The 19,224-nt window shown below is 43.7% G+C and overlaps 1 protein-coding gene across 7 annotated transcripts in view; it reads right to left on the bottom strand.

The window, feature by feature from the left end:
• Nucleotides 1-19,224, bottom strand: part of GK (glycerol kinase) — a 78,698-nt gene that overhangs the window by 11,010 nt on the left and 48,464 nt on the right. For all 7 annotated transcript variants that reach the window (XM_030306081.1, XM_030306086.1, XM_030306084.1 and 4 more), the window contains 5 exons: nt 16,287-16,329; nt 15,135-15,215; nt 2,721-2,799; nt 1,852-1,948; nt 1,211-1,295 (listed from right to left, as the gene is read on the bottom strand). In XM_030306081.1, the coding sequence (XP_030161941.1) occupies nt 1,211-1,295; nt 1,852-1,948; nt 2,721-2,799; nt 15,135-15,215; nt 16,287-16,329 (385 nt within the window). The remainder of the gene's footprint in view (nt 1-1,210; nt 1,296-1,851; nt 1,949-2,720; nt 2,800-15,134; nt 15,216-16,286; nt 16,330-19,224) is intronic.

The raw sequence follows: 19,224 nt of genomic DNA, 5'->3' as shown, positions 1-19,224 counted from the left end.
CAAGGAACATAATGAGCATAATTAAACTGCTACTTCGTAGTAACATCTCTGAAAATGGCAGTCTTCTGATCAAGAGCTTCCCAAAGTCTACAGAATAAAATTTAGATTTCCTGTCAGAGAAAGACAGATATCGTATGTTTCCACTCGTATGCGGAACTTGAGAAACAAAACAGAAGACCATGGGGGAGGGGAAGGGGAAAAAAATAGTTTCAGAGACGGAGGGAGACAAACCGTCAGAGACTCTTAAAAACAGAGAACAAACTGAGGGACGATGGAGGGGTGGGGGGGGAGGGGGAAATGGGTGATGGGCATTGAGGAGTGTACTTGCTGGGATGAGCACCGGGTGTTGTGTGTAAGCGATGAACCAGGGGAATCTACCCCCAAACCAAGAGCACACTGTATATACGCTGTATGTTAGTCAACTTGACAATAAATCATATATATAAAGAAAATGTAGATTTCTTATTTTGGTCTTCCAAGCCTTCCTTGATCTAGACACACCGATCTTTTCCCTCACTACACCTCTGCCCTCACCCTTAGAGCCAGCCATGCCAAACACCTCAATTTTGCACCCTGGTTTCCTGCCTCGATGCCTATGTTTGAGCTATTCATTTCCTTTGCCTAACATGTACCACTCAGCATCCGCCCCCCACCCCCCGCAAGGGTCAAACACCCAGCACCTGGCGGATAATAGGAATTCCAAAGGTTATGGCAGCAGGGCGCCTGGGTGGCTCAGTCGTTCAAGCACTGCATCAGGGTGTCTGCTGTCATTGGAGAGCCTGCTTTGGATGGTCTGTCTCTCTCTCTCTCTGCCCCTCCCCTGCTTACACGCACTCTCTCTCTCTCTCTCAAAAATAATAAACATTTTAAAAAAGGTAATGACAGCTAAGAAAAAGAGGAAAAAATTTGCGAGCAGGGGAGGAGCGGGGGGGGGGAGAGAGAGAGAGAGGGAGAGAGAGAGAGAGAGAGAGAATCTCAAGCAGGCTCTTCAGGGTCAGTGCAGAGACCGACGTGGGGCTCAAACTCACCAAACAGTGAGATCATGACCTGGGCAGAAATCAAGAGTCAGGTGCTTAACCGAATGAGCCACCCAGGCACCTCTGATAATTTAATACATTTACGTTATTTAATAAACGTTCAGCATTAATATATAATTTGTTTAAGAGTGACAAAAGCACATTAAGCACAAGAAAAAAGCCCATATTATTACCTCCCGGGTTTGGAAACAAACAGCTTCTAATGCAGCAAAAGCAATATGGCATTTATTGGTGAACTGAGTGAGTCCACAGATGATCCTAAAAACACACACAAAGAGTTGTAAGATTAAAAAAAAAGACTTGTAAGATTAGAGTGGAGTAAACGAGTCACCAATCTGAAATGTCCTGAGTATGGAAAGGTTGACCTCGGTAGATACAGATGTTCAGGGGGGAAAAAAAGCACATAAAAAAAAAAAACGGACATAAACACGGAGCAGCTTGGAAAAGTCATAGAGTCCGCAATCCTGTATCCACATAGGAAAAAGTCCAGGATCCAGATGAACAGATGACAATAACATAACACCAAATCAGAATTCATTTGGACGATGTCCCTTGTGCGTAGCTTGCAGATGCCTTGAAGATAAATGATCACAACACTGACATGAACATGGACGTGGCAGGCAGGGCCTTATTGTCAGATGATTTGTAACCTCTCGGAATTTAAAGGTTCTGAAGTTATGCTCTCCAAACAGAAGAGGTTTCCTCGACACTTTAAAATCATTTGAAAATAGATAGGAAACTAGGAACTAAGTCATTAGTGACTTTAGTAAATAAATCAAGACCCACAAAAGCATACCTCGCATGCAGTTCTTACCCTCTGGCACTGGGCTCCCAGTAAGGCGCATACAGCCCTGAAAACGCAGGGACGAAATAGCAGCCGTAAGAAGTACCTACTTCTTTAGCGAGTTTTTCTAACATTAAAAAAAAAAGGGGGGGAGAAAAACAAAAATTACTCTAATATATTCTATTATTTTAGTCAATAAACACAGCTGTATAAAAAATGAGGATAGGGCTTTTGATTTCTTACTCACTAGTGCGGCACAATGTTCCTAATTCTGGCACTAAGCGAGGAGGGGCGAGAACCAATTTGCCCGCACCGCACCGAGAAGTAAAGGAGCTGGATTGCTTTCATTAAGGTATCGTAACTCATTTCCACTCTTTTTAAGGTTGTTGACTAGGAGATAAAAAAGCGGCCTCCAGGGCGTCCCCAGTCCACAATGTGTTTCTGATCGTCCCCCCCTTCGGGCTGAAGTAAACAAGTAGATGAAAGAGAGGGTAATGAGATCACATAATTATCCGTAGATGGGAAATTGCCATATTACTACTTAAATGATAGGCACTGGGGTTTTAACGCTCACTCTAATCTCAGAGGTAAAGCTCCTTCTCATCAGATAAATTTAAATGGACCACTTTACCTGCAGATTCTGGCAATCTTTGCTGTTGGATTTTACACTTGGGTAGTTTTTATGCCCTACCTTGCCAGTTTATGAATAACCATCACTATTTATGTCAATTTGTTGTTTTATAAATCTTCACAAAATAGTCTTTTGTGTATAAATCAAACTCATAATAGGAATTCATTTCATTTAATGTCACATATGGCTCAAATCACAAGTATTCACACAAAGCAAAGGTAAAAATTTCCATTATTTAGATCCTAATCCTTTGTTGGAACATACTCACCGATTTCCTCTGAGCTCTTTATAATTCCAAGATTATCCCTCAGCCAGCGAATAACAGCACCAGCTATGGCTACAGAACCCTACGAAAGAAAAGGAATCCGAGAGAGAATTTATATTTTCACTATAAAAAGATTTTATTAGGTATTTCTCTATGTATGACAAGATGGACACAATTTAAAAGTTTCGACGTTGGGGCTCTTACAAATATCATAAACTAGGTCTATTAATGCAAACATGGTTTCATACAGGTCATTACCGACATTTTTCATGAGCTAGGGAAAAGAAGTGAGCCCCCCAGTACACCCTTGGGCCTCTACGATCTGTTGTTCTATGTACTGTTGCTAAACTATGAGGTATGTTATCACCCCGAAAACATTCCCGCCTTATCCACTGAGTTATCAGGAGAGGCCACATTAACAGGATTTTTCAAGCCCATTTGCTGTATCTAACAGTATATTAAATCAAGCAACAATAGCAAAGTTAGCCAAGAAACTACAAAGTAATAACTCAACAAAACCACTAAGGGACGGAGCCAGCCGGGGGAGGGAGAGGGGGCTGTGGCAACAAGGAAGAAAACATGTGCTTTGGAGCCGGACGAACAGGCTTTGGGTCCAAGTTCGAGCTCTTAACTGCTGTGCGATCTTAGGCAAATTAGGCTTAGTGAGCCTCCTCTCCGTCACCTAGAAAATCATGGTGACTATACTAACACCTGCTTAAACTACGATGAGGCTCGATAGGAGAATGCAGGGGAAGGTTAGTACCGAATGTAAATATTACCTTCATCATTTGTTTCTGTGTTGAAAAAGTATAATCCAAATTCCACTGATTGATGAATGGACAAATATAGTATATCCATACAATGGAATATTACTTGCTCACACAAGAAGGAATGAGGTTCTACTACAACATTAAGCTTGAAACTATTACGCTAAGTGAAAGGAGACGGTCACAAAAGACCATAAAGTGTATGATTCCATTGATGTGAAATGTCCAGAATAAGCAAATCCACAGAGACGAAGAGTAGATTAGGGGTTGCTGAGGGTTGGGGTGGTGGGGTTATTCTTTGGGGTGATGAAAATGTTTTAATGTTGGATTGTGGTGACGGGTGCGTGACCGAATACACTGAAAACCAACAAACTGTCTACTTTAAAAGGATGAATCGTGTGATAGGCGAATTATATCTCAATAAAGCTATTGTAAAAAGATCTTGAGGGGCGAAAAAATGACCAGCACAAACCGTTAGGAATTCCAAAAAAAGTTCTTTGGTTCTGACTTTTCATTTCATTCAGGCTATTAATGTAAATTTTTTCCACAGAGTTACCCCAAACCCAAGTATCAGGTGATATTAAGTGCAGGAAGCAGAATGTTTTTATCTGTTGCCTACGACCCTGCCTCCAGTTTAGTTAAGTGAATTACAAATGGTCACCCCCTCTTGCTGTCAATTTCCAGGCTGTAAACAAACGAGATGTAGCGTACGTTGATTCATTCTGTCATTCAGAGCATCTATGAGAGTAAGTCACTACATGTTACTGCAAAACTGCAGAACACTGCTACTGTCCTCTTTATACACTGGCTTTTTAGCTATAAAAAATTGCTGAGGAAGAGAGTTGACATTGATGTGCAAATTTAATCAGGTTTTGAAGATGGGGAAAAAATTCAACACATACCAAGGTAGGTGAGGTATGTAAGACTCTAACCCACCGTCTCCCTCTGGCAAAGTTTTCGATACACTTCCTAACTTTGATACGTTATATAGTTAGGTCCTTAGTGGAACCATCAAGGAAAACTAAGTGAATTTTTTTTTGCTCAGAGAGACTTCAGAATTTACTCTCGAATTCCCTTCAGGAGCAAAAAATTCAGAGATAGTAGTTGCTAAAGACAAGTAAATGCGTAAGATTTTCCAGACCAACGAGGTTCGGAAGAAATACAATGTGAGCCACGTATGTAATTTAAGTTTGCAGTTACCATATTGAAAAAGTAAAATGAACAGGTTAAATTAATCCTAATACATTTAAGCGAATATATTAAAATATTATGACTGCAACGTGGACTCAATATAAACATTACTGAGGTATTTGATATTTGTTCACGAAGTCTTGGAAATCAGGTATGTATTTTACGCTTACACCACATCTCAGTGTGGACTAGCCACGTTTCAAGGGCTCAATAGCCACCCGTTCCCAGTGGACCACACTGTTGTACATCTGATTGGAAAAACAGGTGTCCTCCTGATACTCTCAAAAGACACTGGCCGCACATCATATCTGACCAAGAAATGCATACATTTTCAATAGTTTCAGGGAGTAAACTATGAACTTTAAACAACTACTGTGCTTAGAAGTCTAGCGGAGGGGTTTTGGGGCCGTTAGCTAGCGGAGGTTCATACGTTGGGAATCCAAATGCCGATGTACCTCATTTCCATGGAAAAGGCAGGATGTTATAGGCTTGAATATTTTTTGGTTTTTTTTTTTTTTTTTTTGAGAGGAAGCAATACGGTTTTAGGAAAAGGACTGTCAAGGTTTTAACAAAAAGAACTGGTTGTGGACCAGAGGGCATTGCTTAGATTGAAACCAAAGGAAAAAAAAAAATACAAAGTTACTATCAAAGCTCCAGAAGAACATTATTTTAAATCTGGTCATCAGGGGGCGCCTGGGTGGCGCAGTCGGTTAAGCGTCCGACTTCAGCCAGGTCACGATCTCGCGGTCCGTGAGTTCGAGCCCCGCGTCGGGCTCTGGGTTGATGGCTCAGAGCCTGGAGCCTGTTTCCCATTCTGTGTCTCCCTCTCTCTCTGCCCCTCCCCCGTTCATGCTCTGTCTCTCTCTGTCCCAAAAAAATAAATAAACGTTGAAAAAAAAAAAAAAGATAAATCTGGTCATCAGGAACGTACAGGGCTGTTTAGTTGTAAGTGAAAAATAAATGTAATATAAGAAAATAAGAGGTAGGTTGAAAACACTTATCTGAAAGAAGAATATCGTTTTGGTGCCAGGATAGAATACATGGTATTCGCTGGCCTTCTAAAGAATTAATTAAAAATGAGAGAAACCTCCACACTGAGCAAAGATGTGGTCTTTCGCATTCGGAGGCAGGGGATAAAGCGGAAGGTGCCGTAATGCTTTCGAGATGGGCGGGAAGAGGAGCACAGGAACAGAAAGCTAACACGACAGATAGAAGGCGACTGTCTGCTTGCTATCAATTAAGTTCCGCTCAGTCATGTCCTACATATAAAGATTCAGTACTTCAGAGCATCATCTACAGATAGGAATGCACTCTAAGATATGACCTATGGGAAAGGTGCACGCAAGCCGGTCGTACCCTAAGAAAGACATTAACAGAGATGAGAGGGTAGAAAGAAAAATAAATGAAATGATGAACAGGACAAGAGGAATAAATCTTGATACTAGATACATAGCCTGGAAAGTGGAAGCTTAAAAAACAGGCTACGGGAAGAGGGAATTAAGAACAATGATGTAGGGGCGCCTGGGTGGCTCAGTCAGTTGAGCGTCTGACTGCTGATTTTTGGCTCAGGTCATGATCCCAGGGTCATGGGATCAAGACCCGCATCAGGCTCTGTACTGAGGGTGGGGCCTGCTTTAGATTCATTCTCTCTCTCTCTCTCCCTCCCTCCCTTTGCCCCTCTCCCCAGCTCACATGTGCTCTCACTCTCTCTAAAATAAAGAATTAAACTGTAAAAAAAGTAATGAGGCAGATCTAATATAGTGTCATAGCAGACAAATATACTTCTCAAGAGCTCCTCGCCATGCATGCCATAGCCACGAATAGTATCTGTGTAAAGGACACATTTCAGGATGTGAGGCAGTTATGGCTAAAAACAGAGGGTATGAAGAAAAATTACGTGAAATTAAGATTATCCATAAATCGCTTAAAATCATCCATTAGGCACAGGAAACAAAGCTTTCTGTATGCGACAGTAACACGTATCGCTACGTACATAATTTATAATGTGCTAATTTGTGTAAGATCACAAATGCAAAATCTAAGTCCACAGCATTTTTAATTGCGTAGAAGAGAGAACGGGAACCTAGAGGTAAAGTGGGGGAACAACATCATTTTTAAAATGTAATCGATACTATTAATGCTTCAGTAACAAGTTAGGGAGTTAAGATAAACAGCGTTTACGGTTCAGAAAGTATACTTCCCAAGAAAGTACGTTACTCAAGTCCGGAAACAACGTTTCCAGGCCGTGGCAGGCAGATTCTTAATGAAGGCGGCCTCCTCCACCGTCCCCCCCTCCTGGTGCTCGTGCTGGCGTGCGATCCTCTCTCCCTGAGCACGGTGGGACTTAGGACATGCTTCCAACCAGTAGTGCGCGCCAGAGGCGACTGGATGCGTGTGAGGGAAGTGTACGGGAGGAAGCCAAATAAGATTATCAGGGGTCCTCTGGTGGGTCTTCACATGAGAAGAAACTGCAGGCGGCCTCTAAGAGCCGAGGGCAGCCTTTGGCTCCCAACTACCAAGAAACGGAAGCCCTCAGCCCTACAACCACGAGGACCCGAATTCAGCTGATAATCCGAGTGAGCGGGCCTGGAAGGAGAGAGAGTGTTGGACGAGACCATAGCCTCAGCCGACTCCTTGACTGTAGCCTTGTGAGACAAACGGGTATGGTTGCAAGCCGCTTATATTTGTGATTAAATTGTTATACAGCAATAGAGAAGAACACAGGCTCATAACACAAATGATTATCTGGCGTTAAGAAGGCTGAAAGAGTCTAAAACAGAAGTCTCCACACTATCATCATAAATCGTACGAAAGAGATGGGACAGGGGACATTTAAAGAAACCAAGGGGGGGCATACAGGGAAGCCCTTTTCGAAGCTCATACTTATTTTAAGATTTATTTATTTATTTTGGAGATTCTCCACGTCTAAAGTTTCCATGCTCAGCCCGGTGCCCGATATGGGGCTCGATCCCACGACCGTGACGTCATGACCTGAGCCCAAATCGAGAGCCAAACACACAACTGACTAAGCCACCCCGGTGCCCCCGAAGCTCATATTTAAACGGAGAAAAAATGGCCTAAGATTTGGTATGTCGACAATATTGATTAAGTATCTCCTACGTGGCAGTCCATTCCAAGAGATGGGGAACCAGACAGGCATCGCGGCCCCGGGGAACTGGCATCCCGGTGACAGAGTACAGAACAGGGAGGTCTCAGATCCTAAGCGAGATCAACCTCAGAAATACTAAAGGCCCCCGAAAGGATTTTTTTTGTGTGTGTGAAATAATACTTGGAAGAAGATAAACGAGGAAAGAGAGAAGCATGGCTTAAGGCAGGTGGGTCCTATGAGCAGGTGGCAGAGAAAGGGCAGAACCACACAAATGCTCCGGTTTGCTTCAGCCTCTCCCGCCACCAAGAAAAATGTTCCAGTGGGGGCGCCTGGCTGGCTCAGTGGGTGCAGCGTGGGACTCTTGACCTCGGGGCTGTAGAGTTTGAGCCCCACATCGGGTGTAGAGATTGCTTAAAAATAAAAAATCTTTAAAGCAAAGGGAAATTTTCTAGTGAAAGAGTGGGACAAATTAAAGCGGTGTAGTAGGAGTTGAAAGTTTTAGAACAACTCAAGGATCACGTGCCCCAATTCCTTTGCACCAATAATGAAAATTGGAGCTTAGAGATGGTAACACGTCGGGCCTGGAGGCGTCACATGCCAGGGAGCAGGGAGAAAGAAAAAGAATTCTCTTGGTGATGTCCACATCAGAAATGGTGAGTTTGCACTTTAAAAATCTCCTCTCTCTGTTCTAGACACAGAGGATAACAGGGCAAAATGTAAAAAGGGAACACCAAAACAGCATGTGCTGACTCAGATGCAGAGCGGCGGTGGATGTGGACAGAAAGAGAAATGCACCAACTGCACGGGGCTTGAGACCGCAAGGTTCTGCTTAAGTTTTCTGTATGCGTCAGGAGGCAGGAGTGGTGGCCGGGACCCGGCTCCTCCAGAGGAAAAGGGTCCCAAATGTCTTGAGTGACACAAGGAGTAGCATCGGCTTCAGTGCCTGACGCCAAGGGCTAGGTGGCGCTCTCCCGCTTGTGTGGGGAGAACTACGGGCTGACAAAGGCTGTGGCTTTAATACATGAGACTAGAAGTAAAAGTTTCAAGACACACGAAGAAATCTATTATCAGGAAACCAGCAAACTAAACTTAACAGCTGGAAAAGAATTCACCCCACTCTGGGGCGCCTGGGTGGCTCAGTCGGTTGAATGTCCGACTTCGGCTCAGGCCATGATCTCACAGCTCGGGAGTTCGAGCCCCGCGTCGGGCTCTGTGCTGACAGCTCGGAGCATGGAGGCTGCTTCGGATTCTGTGTCTCCCTCTCTCTCTGCCCCTAAACCACTCGCATTCTGTCTCTGTCTCTCTCAAAAATAAATAAACATTAAAAAAATTTAAAAAAATTCACTCCACTCTGACAAAGACTTTAGAGTAAGTGCTGAAAGCATTCAAAGAGATAAATTAAGGCACGATTTCTATGTTAAAAAACAGCCATTAAATTATGAATCAAAAGAAAAGACAAGCAAAATAAAATCAGGTGGATATGAACAAATAACCAGTTAAAAATCTTGGAGGGGCTTGGGGTGCCTGGGTGGCTCTGTTGTTTAAGCGTCCGACTTCGGCTCAGGTCATGATCTCACGGTTTGTGGGTTCGAGCCCCACGACAGGCTCTGTGCTGACAGCTCAGAGCCTGAAGCTTGCTTTGGATTCTGTGTCTCCATCTCTCTCTCTCTCTCTATGCCCCTCGCCCACTCACGCTCTGTCTCTCTCTCTCAAGAATAAACATTAAAAAAAAAAAAAAAAAAAAAACAACCCGGCAGAGCACCTGGGTGGCTCGGGTGGTTAAGCATCTGGCTCTTGGTTTTGGCTCAGGTTGTGATCTCACAGTCTGTGGGTTCGAGCCCGGAGTAGGGCTCTGTGCTGACAGCTCGGAGGCTGGAGTCTGCTCCGGATTCCGTGTCTCCTGCTCTCTCTACCCCTCCCCCAGTCTCTCTCTCTCTCTCTCTCTCTCTCAGTCTCTGTCTCTCTCAAAAATAAGTATTAAAAAAAAAAGAATGTAATAGGTGGGATCAACTCTAGAATAGACGGAAGAGAGGAGGCAGCGTTCCCATACACTGCCCATGACAGTGTAACTTGATGCCTTTGGTGTGAAAACTGGTTTGCGTTTATCTACTCAGAGGGAAGATACTCGTAATCTACTGCCTACAAATTCTACTCCTACAGAAATACGTACACAGGAGATGTATACAAAATTGTTCACGGTAGCATTTTTCATCATAGACGAAAACAGAAAACAACTGAAAGGTCGTCGACAGTTGGATAAATACTAAACCGTGGCATTTTCGTTTGGTAACAAAAAGGAGTGCTATCACAGCTCTGTGTAACAACGCGGACGAGCCTCACAGGTGTGATACTGAGCGCAAGAAGCCACATCAAAGGATACATACTGTATGACTTGATCTCTCTCACTTTCTCTTTTATATTTTTTAATATATAAAGTATTGAAAACACGCAAAACTCAACTTCGGGGTTCAAGGTTGCGCATAGTAAGTGTCGGAACTCTAAAGAAAAGTAAGGAAGTGATTGTAATAAAAGCCAGGACGCTGGTTCCCCTAGGGGACAGGGAGAGGCTGGGGGTGGGAGGGGCGCACAGGGGGTCCTGGCTGGGGGCGGTGTTCTGTTTCCCGACCTGGGCCTTCTCCTTATAATCATTTGTCAAGCTGTACTTTGGTCTGTTATGCATCCTTCTGTACGTGTTTCATATTTCACAATAGAAACAGTTCTTGTTTTGTTCTAAAGAGAGGATTTGGAATGTAAGGTAGGTAGTGAGTAGCTCCCTGGAGATGCAGCGCAGAGAAGCCAAGGGATGAAAAATACGTAAAAGAGCGGTTCAGGGACATCGAGGCTGGGTTGAAGGGTTCCAACACCCATACGCTAGCAGTCACAGAAGAGGGCAGTGGCAATGGTAGAGTAGCAGTGTTTAAAAGAGACAACTGCTGAAGATTTCTCAGACCTCGAGACAGACTTGTATCCAGTTTATCTAACAGGATGAGTGAAATCAAATCCAAACCCAGGCACATCATAGGAAAACCGGAGAACTTCGATGATGTTACACGTTCAACGGTGTTCAATGATGTTAGAAAGATGTTGGAGAAACAAGTCTTTCGTCTAAGATTCTGTTGACCCACCCCAGAGAGAGGGCAAAATAAAGATAAACTTGGGGCGCTTGGGGGGCTCAGTCGGTTAAGTCATCCAACTCTTTTTTTTTTTTTAATTTTTTAACGTTTATTTATTTTCGAGGGAGCGAGAGTGACAGTGGGAATGGGGAAGGGGGAGAGAAAGAGGGAGACGCAGAATCTGAAGCAGGCTCCAGGCTCTGAGCTGTCAGCACAGAGCCCGAGGAGGGGCTCGAACCCATGAAACGCGAGATCATGACCTGAGCTGTAGTTGGACACTTAACTGACTGAGCCACCCAGGCGCCCCAAGCATCCAACTCTTGATTTCAGCTCAGGTCCATCTCACAGTCCGAAGACTGAGACCCAGGTCGGGCTCCGGTGCGGAGCATGGAGCCTGTTTCAGATTCTCTCTCTCCGCCCGTCCCCCACTCACACCTTTTCTCTCTCGCTCAAAATAGATAAACGTTAAAAAAAAATACAGACAAACCTAAAAGGACTAGACCTTACTACCTCAGATTCTGAGTAAGAGAACTACAAAAGGATGGCCCTCTGCAAGGAAAAAATGGGGGTAGGGCCACGAAAAGTTTCACCCCAAAGAAATGACAGTGGACACAGAAAATGATAAAGTAAGCCAATAAGTATGATATACAATGGACTAGAAAGAAAACAGAACTTATTCCTGCATGTTTAAGAAAAAGGGGAAATGAAAACTTTACTAAGCTCAATGACATGATTGCTGTTGGAGGTGACAGAGGAAAAGCATTCAAGGTCATCATCATGGGTGGGACGTTAAAAATAAATACTAAACAACTATAAACACAGTTAGGAAAATATATAGTTAAGTAACATCTTAAAAATGAAAAGGTGCTGGGGCGCCTGGATGGCTCAGTCAGTTGAGCGTCTGACTTCGGCTCAGGTCAAGTTCGAACTTCAGATCCTCTGTCTCTCTGTCTCTCTGTCTCTCTGTCTCTCTCTCTCTCTCTCTGTCCCTCCCCTGCTCATGCTTTGCCTCTGTCTAAAAAAATAAACACTAAAAAAATTTTTTTAAAAAGTTTAAAGGTGCCCACAAAAGAAATGAAACCCAAAACAACAAAAGCACAGAGAAATGCATTATGTTCCTTCCAAATCAGCAGAGGGACAGTGGAAGACTAAAAGATGTGAGGTACACAGCTATCGTTTCAGTTTTTAAAAAATGCAAAGTGAAATTTTTTTTATAGATTTTTTAAATAAATTTTTTTAATGTTTATTTATTTTGAAGGAGAGAGAGACAGAGTCGAGCAGGGGAGGGGCAGAGAGAGAGGGAGACCCAGAATCCGAAGCAGGCTCCAGGCTCCGAGCCGTCAGCCCAGAGCCCGGCACAGGGCTCCAACTCACGAACCGTGAGATCGTGACCCGAGCCGAAGTCGGACACTTAACTGACTGAGCCATCCAGGTGCCCCACAAAGTGAAATTTTAATACCTCAGGTCGCCAAGCCTAACAACAATCTGTCAAATTAAAGCAATGATCATCAACTATATACTCTGTAAGCACTTACGAAACATGGAAGTGGTGTGACCCAGTGGAATTAGCAGGAATGTAGTGAGAAAAAGTTTTCCCAAGGTAGCTTTCTCCTTTGCCCTCTCATTTGGTCTGCTTCAATGTTTTTACATGTCTGTTAACTGAAAAGAAAGAAGACACAGAAAACAAAATCCTATCTACTACTGTGAACGTGTGTGTGTGTGTGTGTGTGTGTGTGTGTGTGTGTGTAAGTGTACATGTTGTGGCTCAGGCTGCTAGGTTAGGAGACGAAAGAAGTGACCTGAGATGCAGTGAAAAGAACACCGGACTCAGGAGAACGGCGATGGCACAGTGGGTGGCCCAGGGGGTCTAGATTTTGACGTCTAATAACCTGAATTTGCATCCTGGATCTGCTACTTACTAGCTTTCAAAAGTTAATTTGGCCAAGTGACTCCGATTTCACTTCTGACTCTCAAATTCCTTGTGAGGGGGTAGGGAAGCCTGTTGTCATCTGATCTACTACTGGCCATGTCAGCTTTCAAATTCTCTGAATCTTTTAAAAAAAATTACACGGATTGAAACAAAATCATAAAGCATGTGCCTGTTAAGTCTCCAGATGAGGCAAAGCTGGAAAAATAACAAAGAGTGAAAAGGAACCCACAATGTCACAATAGGCTGAAATCACTATCATGAAATTTAACAGGAAGAAGCAAAGACCTGAATTCAGATTAACAAAAGATCTGCAGGGACGCCCGGCTGGCTCAGTCATGAGAGCATGTGACTCTTGATCTCGGGGTCTGAGTTCAAGCCGCGTGTTGGGTGTAGAGATGACTTAAGGAAAAAAGCAAGATCTGCCCAAATACGGAATGGAGAGGACTTGGCTTGATAAGGAGTCATTTGAGAAAGTGCCAGATATTTTAACATCTGCTCCCGGAGGCGATGATATGGTGGGGTTATTAGACTAAATGAATGAACTCTCAGGTTAGAGTGGCAAAAGCAGGGTTTATGGTCAGAGAGGAACAAATCACACTAGTGAGTACAGGTCTGACTACATGCGGAATATTCTATTCCATTGTGGAAGATGCCGACAAATTGGAATGCATCTAATGAAGGGAGTCCAGAACTAGAAAGGATCCAGAAACTGTATGACATCAGGGCACTGGAGGAGTTTATCCTAGAGCAAGAAGACCCAGAAAAACCAACAGGTGCCTGTTAGTATTTGAATGCTTTTGACAGCTGATCTACGTCTAAGGAGCCTTTTTGGGTGCCATCTTCAAACAGAAGTTGGAAGGCTATCGGTGAGGGAAAGAAGATTCTTCATATTGGGAGGGAAGTTGAAACCAGGTAAGCCCTACCGCAGCATCCCTTTCCAGGTCTAAGGCATCTATAATTCTAAGCGACTGTCTCCAGTATAAGGGGAAAAGACTCTTTAAGCTGTTCGGCTTACTTAATTGCTATAGGGTGACATTTATCAGATAGTACATATCTGATGTGCCCAGCGCTGTACAAATAAGCACTTTGCACAGCAGGAAACAGAGCAGAACAGGGCTTGTAGGAATTTAACTTCTGAGAAATGATACGATACCGTTATTATTCCTAAATGTTTCTATTATCCATAGAAAAGGGGTTGGGGGAGAGAGCACAGTGCTTATGCAGGGAGGGGGGGCAAGAAAAAACCCGAAAATTCTTTGTGCTCTAGGCATAGCAACTAATACAATGTTTGAACTCTAAACAGAAGTCTAACGCTTGTGACCAAATTATCATCAGATCCTTTAGGAAAGAAGCCTCAGTAAATCTTCAGATCCATTGTATATTTATACATTACAAGGGAGCCATTTACAATGAACTGCAGGGGCGCCTGGGTGGCTCAGTCGGTTAACTGTCCGGATTCGGCTCAGGTCATGATCTCACAGTTCGTGACTCCGAGCCCCATGTCGGGTTGACTGCAGTCAGCCTGTCAGCGCAGAGCCCGCTTCAGATCCTCTGTCCCCCTCTCTCTACCTCTCCCCTGCTCACACTCTCCCCTAAATAAGTAAGTAAGTAAGTAAATAAATAAATAAATAAATAAAATCTTTAGAAAAAAAGGAACGTACCTGATTTTATAAAAAGAGTACTGCTTCTTCGACCTTATCTAGAAAAGTTACTAATGTTCCTAATACAAATTCACCATGCCCTACAGGCTTAGGCTGATATATTCCTACTAGGATTGACAAATGTATTCGGAAGAAACGCTTCCACTGAAAACTGGCATCAGTCTCCTCACTTTCTTTCCCACGTCAAAATGTGAGACAAAATTTATTTTTATGGGGAGACACATGGAGGGAATTCATCTGCGTTTGCCCCCGGTGGTGCTCTTTGGAACACCGGGGCACTGCAGTTACAAAAAACACAGCATTTTCCAGCTGACGGGAATACTGGCGAGCAAGTCAACACCTGCACTGAACTTCACGGGCAGAAAATCTTACACCGTGCCAAGCGGCTGCAAGGTGCCTCAAGTGACCGGCAAAAGATCCAGGAGCCGACGTCCTCCAGATCCCCTGGGAGTGCTGACCCCAGCTCACTGCCAGGTTCCTTCCACTTAACCAAATGCCAAGAAAAAAAAAATGAGGTTTTTTTTTTTTTTTTTTTCCCAGTCTTATCATCTATGAAAATTTACCAGAAAAGGTGTTAGGAAGCACTGTGACTCTCCCTGGCTGTGACTGTTCGTCATGTTATCCACACTGATTGAGAGGTACTTACTTCCAACGCATAATACACCGGCTTGTCTCTGCCGAGCTTGTAAGCCACTGTGGTCAGAAGGCCGTGTTCAGAAAACACACACTGCGGGACACAGAAAAATACTTCAGCCGCCAAGAAATTAACAGGTTGGCAGAAGACTATTTGGAAAAGCTAAGAGGAACCAGGTAGAAAACAATTCAATAAATATGTAACAATTAAAAAAATAAATCTAAACAGCTAAAATTACTAGTATTAAGGACAGTACACTTAAAACAGTATAAAAAGCTTATCCCTTGCTCCAGATTAGATTTGCATTAAGAGTCTGACAAGGTCAGGTCCGAGCGTAGCTATCCCACCACAATTAAAGACACACATGTAAAATTCAAAGAACCTAAAATGATTCTTACTAGAGCCACTGAAATTTAGTGATTGTCGTCATTTTTATTGAGCTCTAAATTAAACCCCAATGAAGAGTTAATAACCCAGCAATCGCACTACTAGGTATTTATCTAAGGGATACAGGCGTGCTGTTTCGAAGGGGCACACGCACCCCAATGTTTATAGCAGCACTATTGACAATAGCCAAAGTATGGAAAGAGCCCAAACGTCCATCGATGGATGAATGGATAAATGTATATGTATACACACACACACACACACACACACACACACACACAATGGAGTCTTACTCGGCAATCAAAAAGAATGCCATCTTGCCATTTGCAACTACGTGGATGGACTAGAGGGTATTACGCTAAGCGAAATCAGTCATTCAGAGAAAGACAAGTATCATATGACTTCACTCATATGAGGAGTTAAGAGACAAAACAGATGAACATAAGGGCAGGGAAGCAAAAAGAATATAAAAACAGGGAGGGGGACAAAACATAAGAGACTCCTCAATATGGAGAACAAAGAGAGGGTTCCTGGAGGGGGTGTGGGGGAGGAATGGGCTAAATGGAGAAGGGGCACGAAGGAATCTACTCCTGAAGTCACTGTTGCACCATATGCTAACTTGGATGTAAATTAAACGATACATAAATTTTTTTAAAAAGCAAAGATTAAAGAAAATCTGCAGAATCCTAAGTAACTTAATAGCAAATTATGCTCAAGCACTACTGATATGAAGTTAAAGAAGACTTTCAGCAATCTTTTAATCGGAAAAAAACCAACCTTACGGCCTGTATTACACAGTAAGAAGCAGCCTGTTCCATACCTGTAGTTAGGAGAAGAACGAACAGCGTGACAATTTTATTAAAAATACATCATGAAAGAATAATACAAATCATTCAAAACGACGTTTAACTCAGCACGATAAAAGTCGTCATCTTCAAGTTTTAGAAAAGTTCCCAAAGTTAAGAAGCATTACATACTCCTTTTGGAATAACGTTTTAAAGATAAGTCTAGAAGAAAATGTACTTAGTGAGATCCTAATGGAAAAATGCAAGCATGGTCTTTAGTACTTAGTCATGGCCCAGGACCGTGTTTCTAAAATATCAGCCAATCCCAACAAATTCTATGTCCAGTCACAGTTACATTGCTACTAACCCACATGGAATGAGGCATTTCCCTAAGCGGGCTGCTTAGGTCCATCATTAGCACAGTCGGGAAATGAGACACAGGGCTATCTCCGGGCACGGAGGGGAGGCTAGGTCCAGAGTGCAGGGAAGTGCAGCTGGACCTCGGTGACAGGAGTGGCATGGAGGCACATATATCCTCTCTGCAGGATAGGGCATTCTAAACAGGTGGCAGAGACAGAGCCAGAATGGGACACCGCTGACGTGAAAAAGTGCATTTATTTTATGGCAGCCTTATTAGCATAAGCCTTGCACTCGGCGACAAGTGTGGCATTGGACGTGAGTGAGTGGTTATGACTTGGGCCAGGGAGAGAAATTATCCAAACTGATACCAGCAGGGGTCACGGGGAAACAGTTGGCTGCGACTATCAACCCTGGCTCTCCACGAACAGGCCTGCCCAAGCTTGGGATTCCCTCCCCACGGGCAGCAGGGCCCTGCTGCTGTGTTCTCTGACATTCCAGCAGGTGGGAGAAGGGGGGAGCATGCGGTCCCGGGGCGGCCAGAGGGATCCCAGCGGAAGCTACTACCAGTTAGCACTAAGTCAGCAGACCTTATCGGCTGCGTTTGTCGTGCGGAGAAAACAGAAACCGAGGGCAATTTTTTCCAAAAAACATTTTTCCACGCACCGCTGTCGTGAAGAAGAATGAACCCGAGACCTTCTATCCCTTCTCACTCGAATATATTCTCTGACTGTACGTGAACAGTTAACACATTCAAGGAGCGTGTGATAAATGAATTATCTACATTTTTCCAAAAGATTTTATTGGAGCACCTGGGGTGGCTCAGGCATTTGAGCATCTGACTCTTGATTTCAGCTCAGGTCAGGATCCCAGGGTTGTGGAATCGAGCCCGGGAATGGGATCCACACTGAATGTGGAGCCTGCTTACGATTCTCTCTCTCTTTGCCTCTGTCCCTCTACCCCACCCGTGCATTCTCTCTTTCTAAAATAAAAAAAAAATTTAGGGGCTCCTGGGTGGCTCAGTCAGTTAAGCATCTGACTTTGGCTCAGGTCATGATCTCATGGTTCCTACGTTCGAGCCCCGTGTCGGGCTCTGTGCCGACAGCTCAGAGCCTGGAGCTTGATTTGGATTCTGTGTCTCCCGCTCTCTGCTCCTCCCCCACCCACACTCTGTCTCTCTCTCAAAAATGAATAAACATTAAAACAATTTTTTAAAGTAAAATTTTCAAAAAGATTTTACTGTTAAGTAATCTCTACATTCAACACGGAGCTCGAACTCACAACCCCAAGATCAAGAGTCACATGCTCTACCAACTGAGGCAGCCAGGCGCCCCAGCGAATATCTACATTTTTTTTTTAATTTTTTTTAACATTTTATTTATTTTTGAGACAGGGAGAGACAGAGCATGAACGGGGGGGGGGGGGGGTCAGAGAGAGGGAGACACAGACTCTGAAACAGGCTCCAGGCTCTGAGCTGTCAGCACAGAGCCCGACACGGGGCTCGAACTCAGGGACCGTGAGATCATGACCTGAGCCGAAGTCGGCCGCTTAACCGACTGAGCCACCCGCGAATATCTACATTTTTAAAGACACCAGTCAAATAACTAGGTACAGGCAATAATAAACTTACGAATTAAAACACATAAATCACCACACCCTTTTACTACCACAATGCTGAAAAGGCTATATATTTTAAATGAATCTCCTTTAATAATTATTATTTTTTTTTAAATTTTTTTTTTTCAACGTTTATTTATTTTTGGGACAGAGAGAGACAGAGCATGAACGGGGGAGGGGCAGAGAGAGAGGGAGACACAGAATCGGAAGCAGGCTCCAGGCTCTGAGCCATCAGCCCAGAGCCCGACGCGGGGCTCGAACTCACGGACCGCGAGATCGTGACCTGGCTGAAGTCGGACGCTTAACCGACTGCGCCACCCAGGCGCCCCAATAATTACTCTTAAAAATGGAAGTTAATGACCGGTTTCATGCTTTTTAAAGGAGAAATCTGTACCAATTTGGCCCCCATATACGCACTCTGTATACCAAACAGTAGTGTACAAATCTTAAAGTACCAGAATGATGCAAAGGCTCGAGGCATTTAATAAAAGTGAATTCTTCAGTTAGTATGCTTAGTAAATAATTAACGAACCTTATCAGTGTATGGAGAGACTCTTGCTACACAGAGGCCACAGCTTTCAAAACAGGACACAGGCAATTATTTTTCTCTTAAATGTTATTATTTCTTCTTCCCAGTCATTAAACATATATGGAGCTTTCAGCATTTATATGGTATACCTATCCTTTCTCAAGATCGTGCTGCGTTTGAGCATCCCAGAAAGATGTCTGGCTTTTCTAACCTCTGTGATGGTAAAGGCTGCCTGCTGTCCCTCACAGAGGAGGGCGCCCTCTGAAAGATGGCGCCCAGGAGGAGGAGAGGGGCCCTGGCAGAAGCTGTAAAGGAGGTGAAAGGCCTCCTTTACACTACTTAATGCCTCTGGGGAGAGAGGGCATCTATCTTAGGTTCTCGCCCTGAAGAGCAAAATTTAAAGTTCAAATAATCCCTGTTCATTCAA

Source organism: Lynx canadensis, chromosome X (genome assembly GCF_007474595.2).
Source record: "Lynx canadensis isolate LIC74 chromosome X, mLynCan4.pri.v2, whole genome shotgun sequence".
Taxonomy (NCBI): Eukaryota; Metazoa; Chordata; class Mammalia; order Carnivora; family Felidae; genus Lynx; species Lynx canadensis.
The sequence above is the reverse complement of the archived record's forward strand: the minus strand, read 5'-3'. Positions and strand labels throughout refer to the sequence as shown.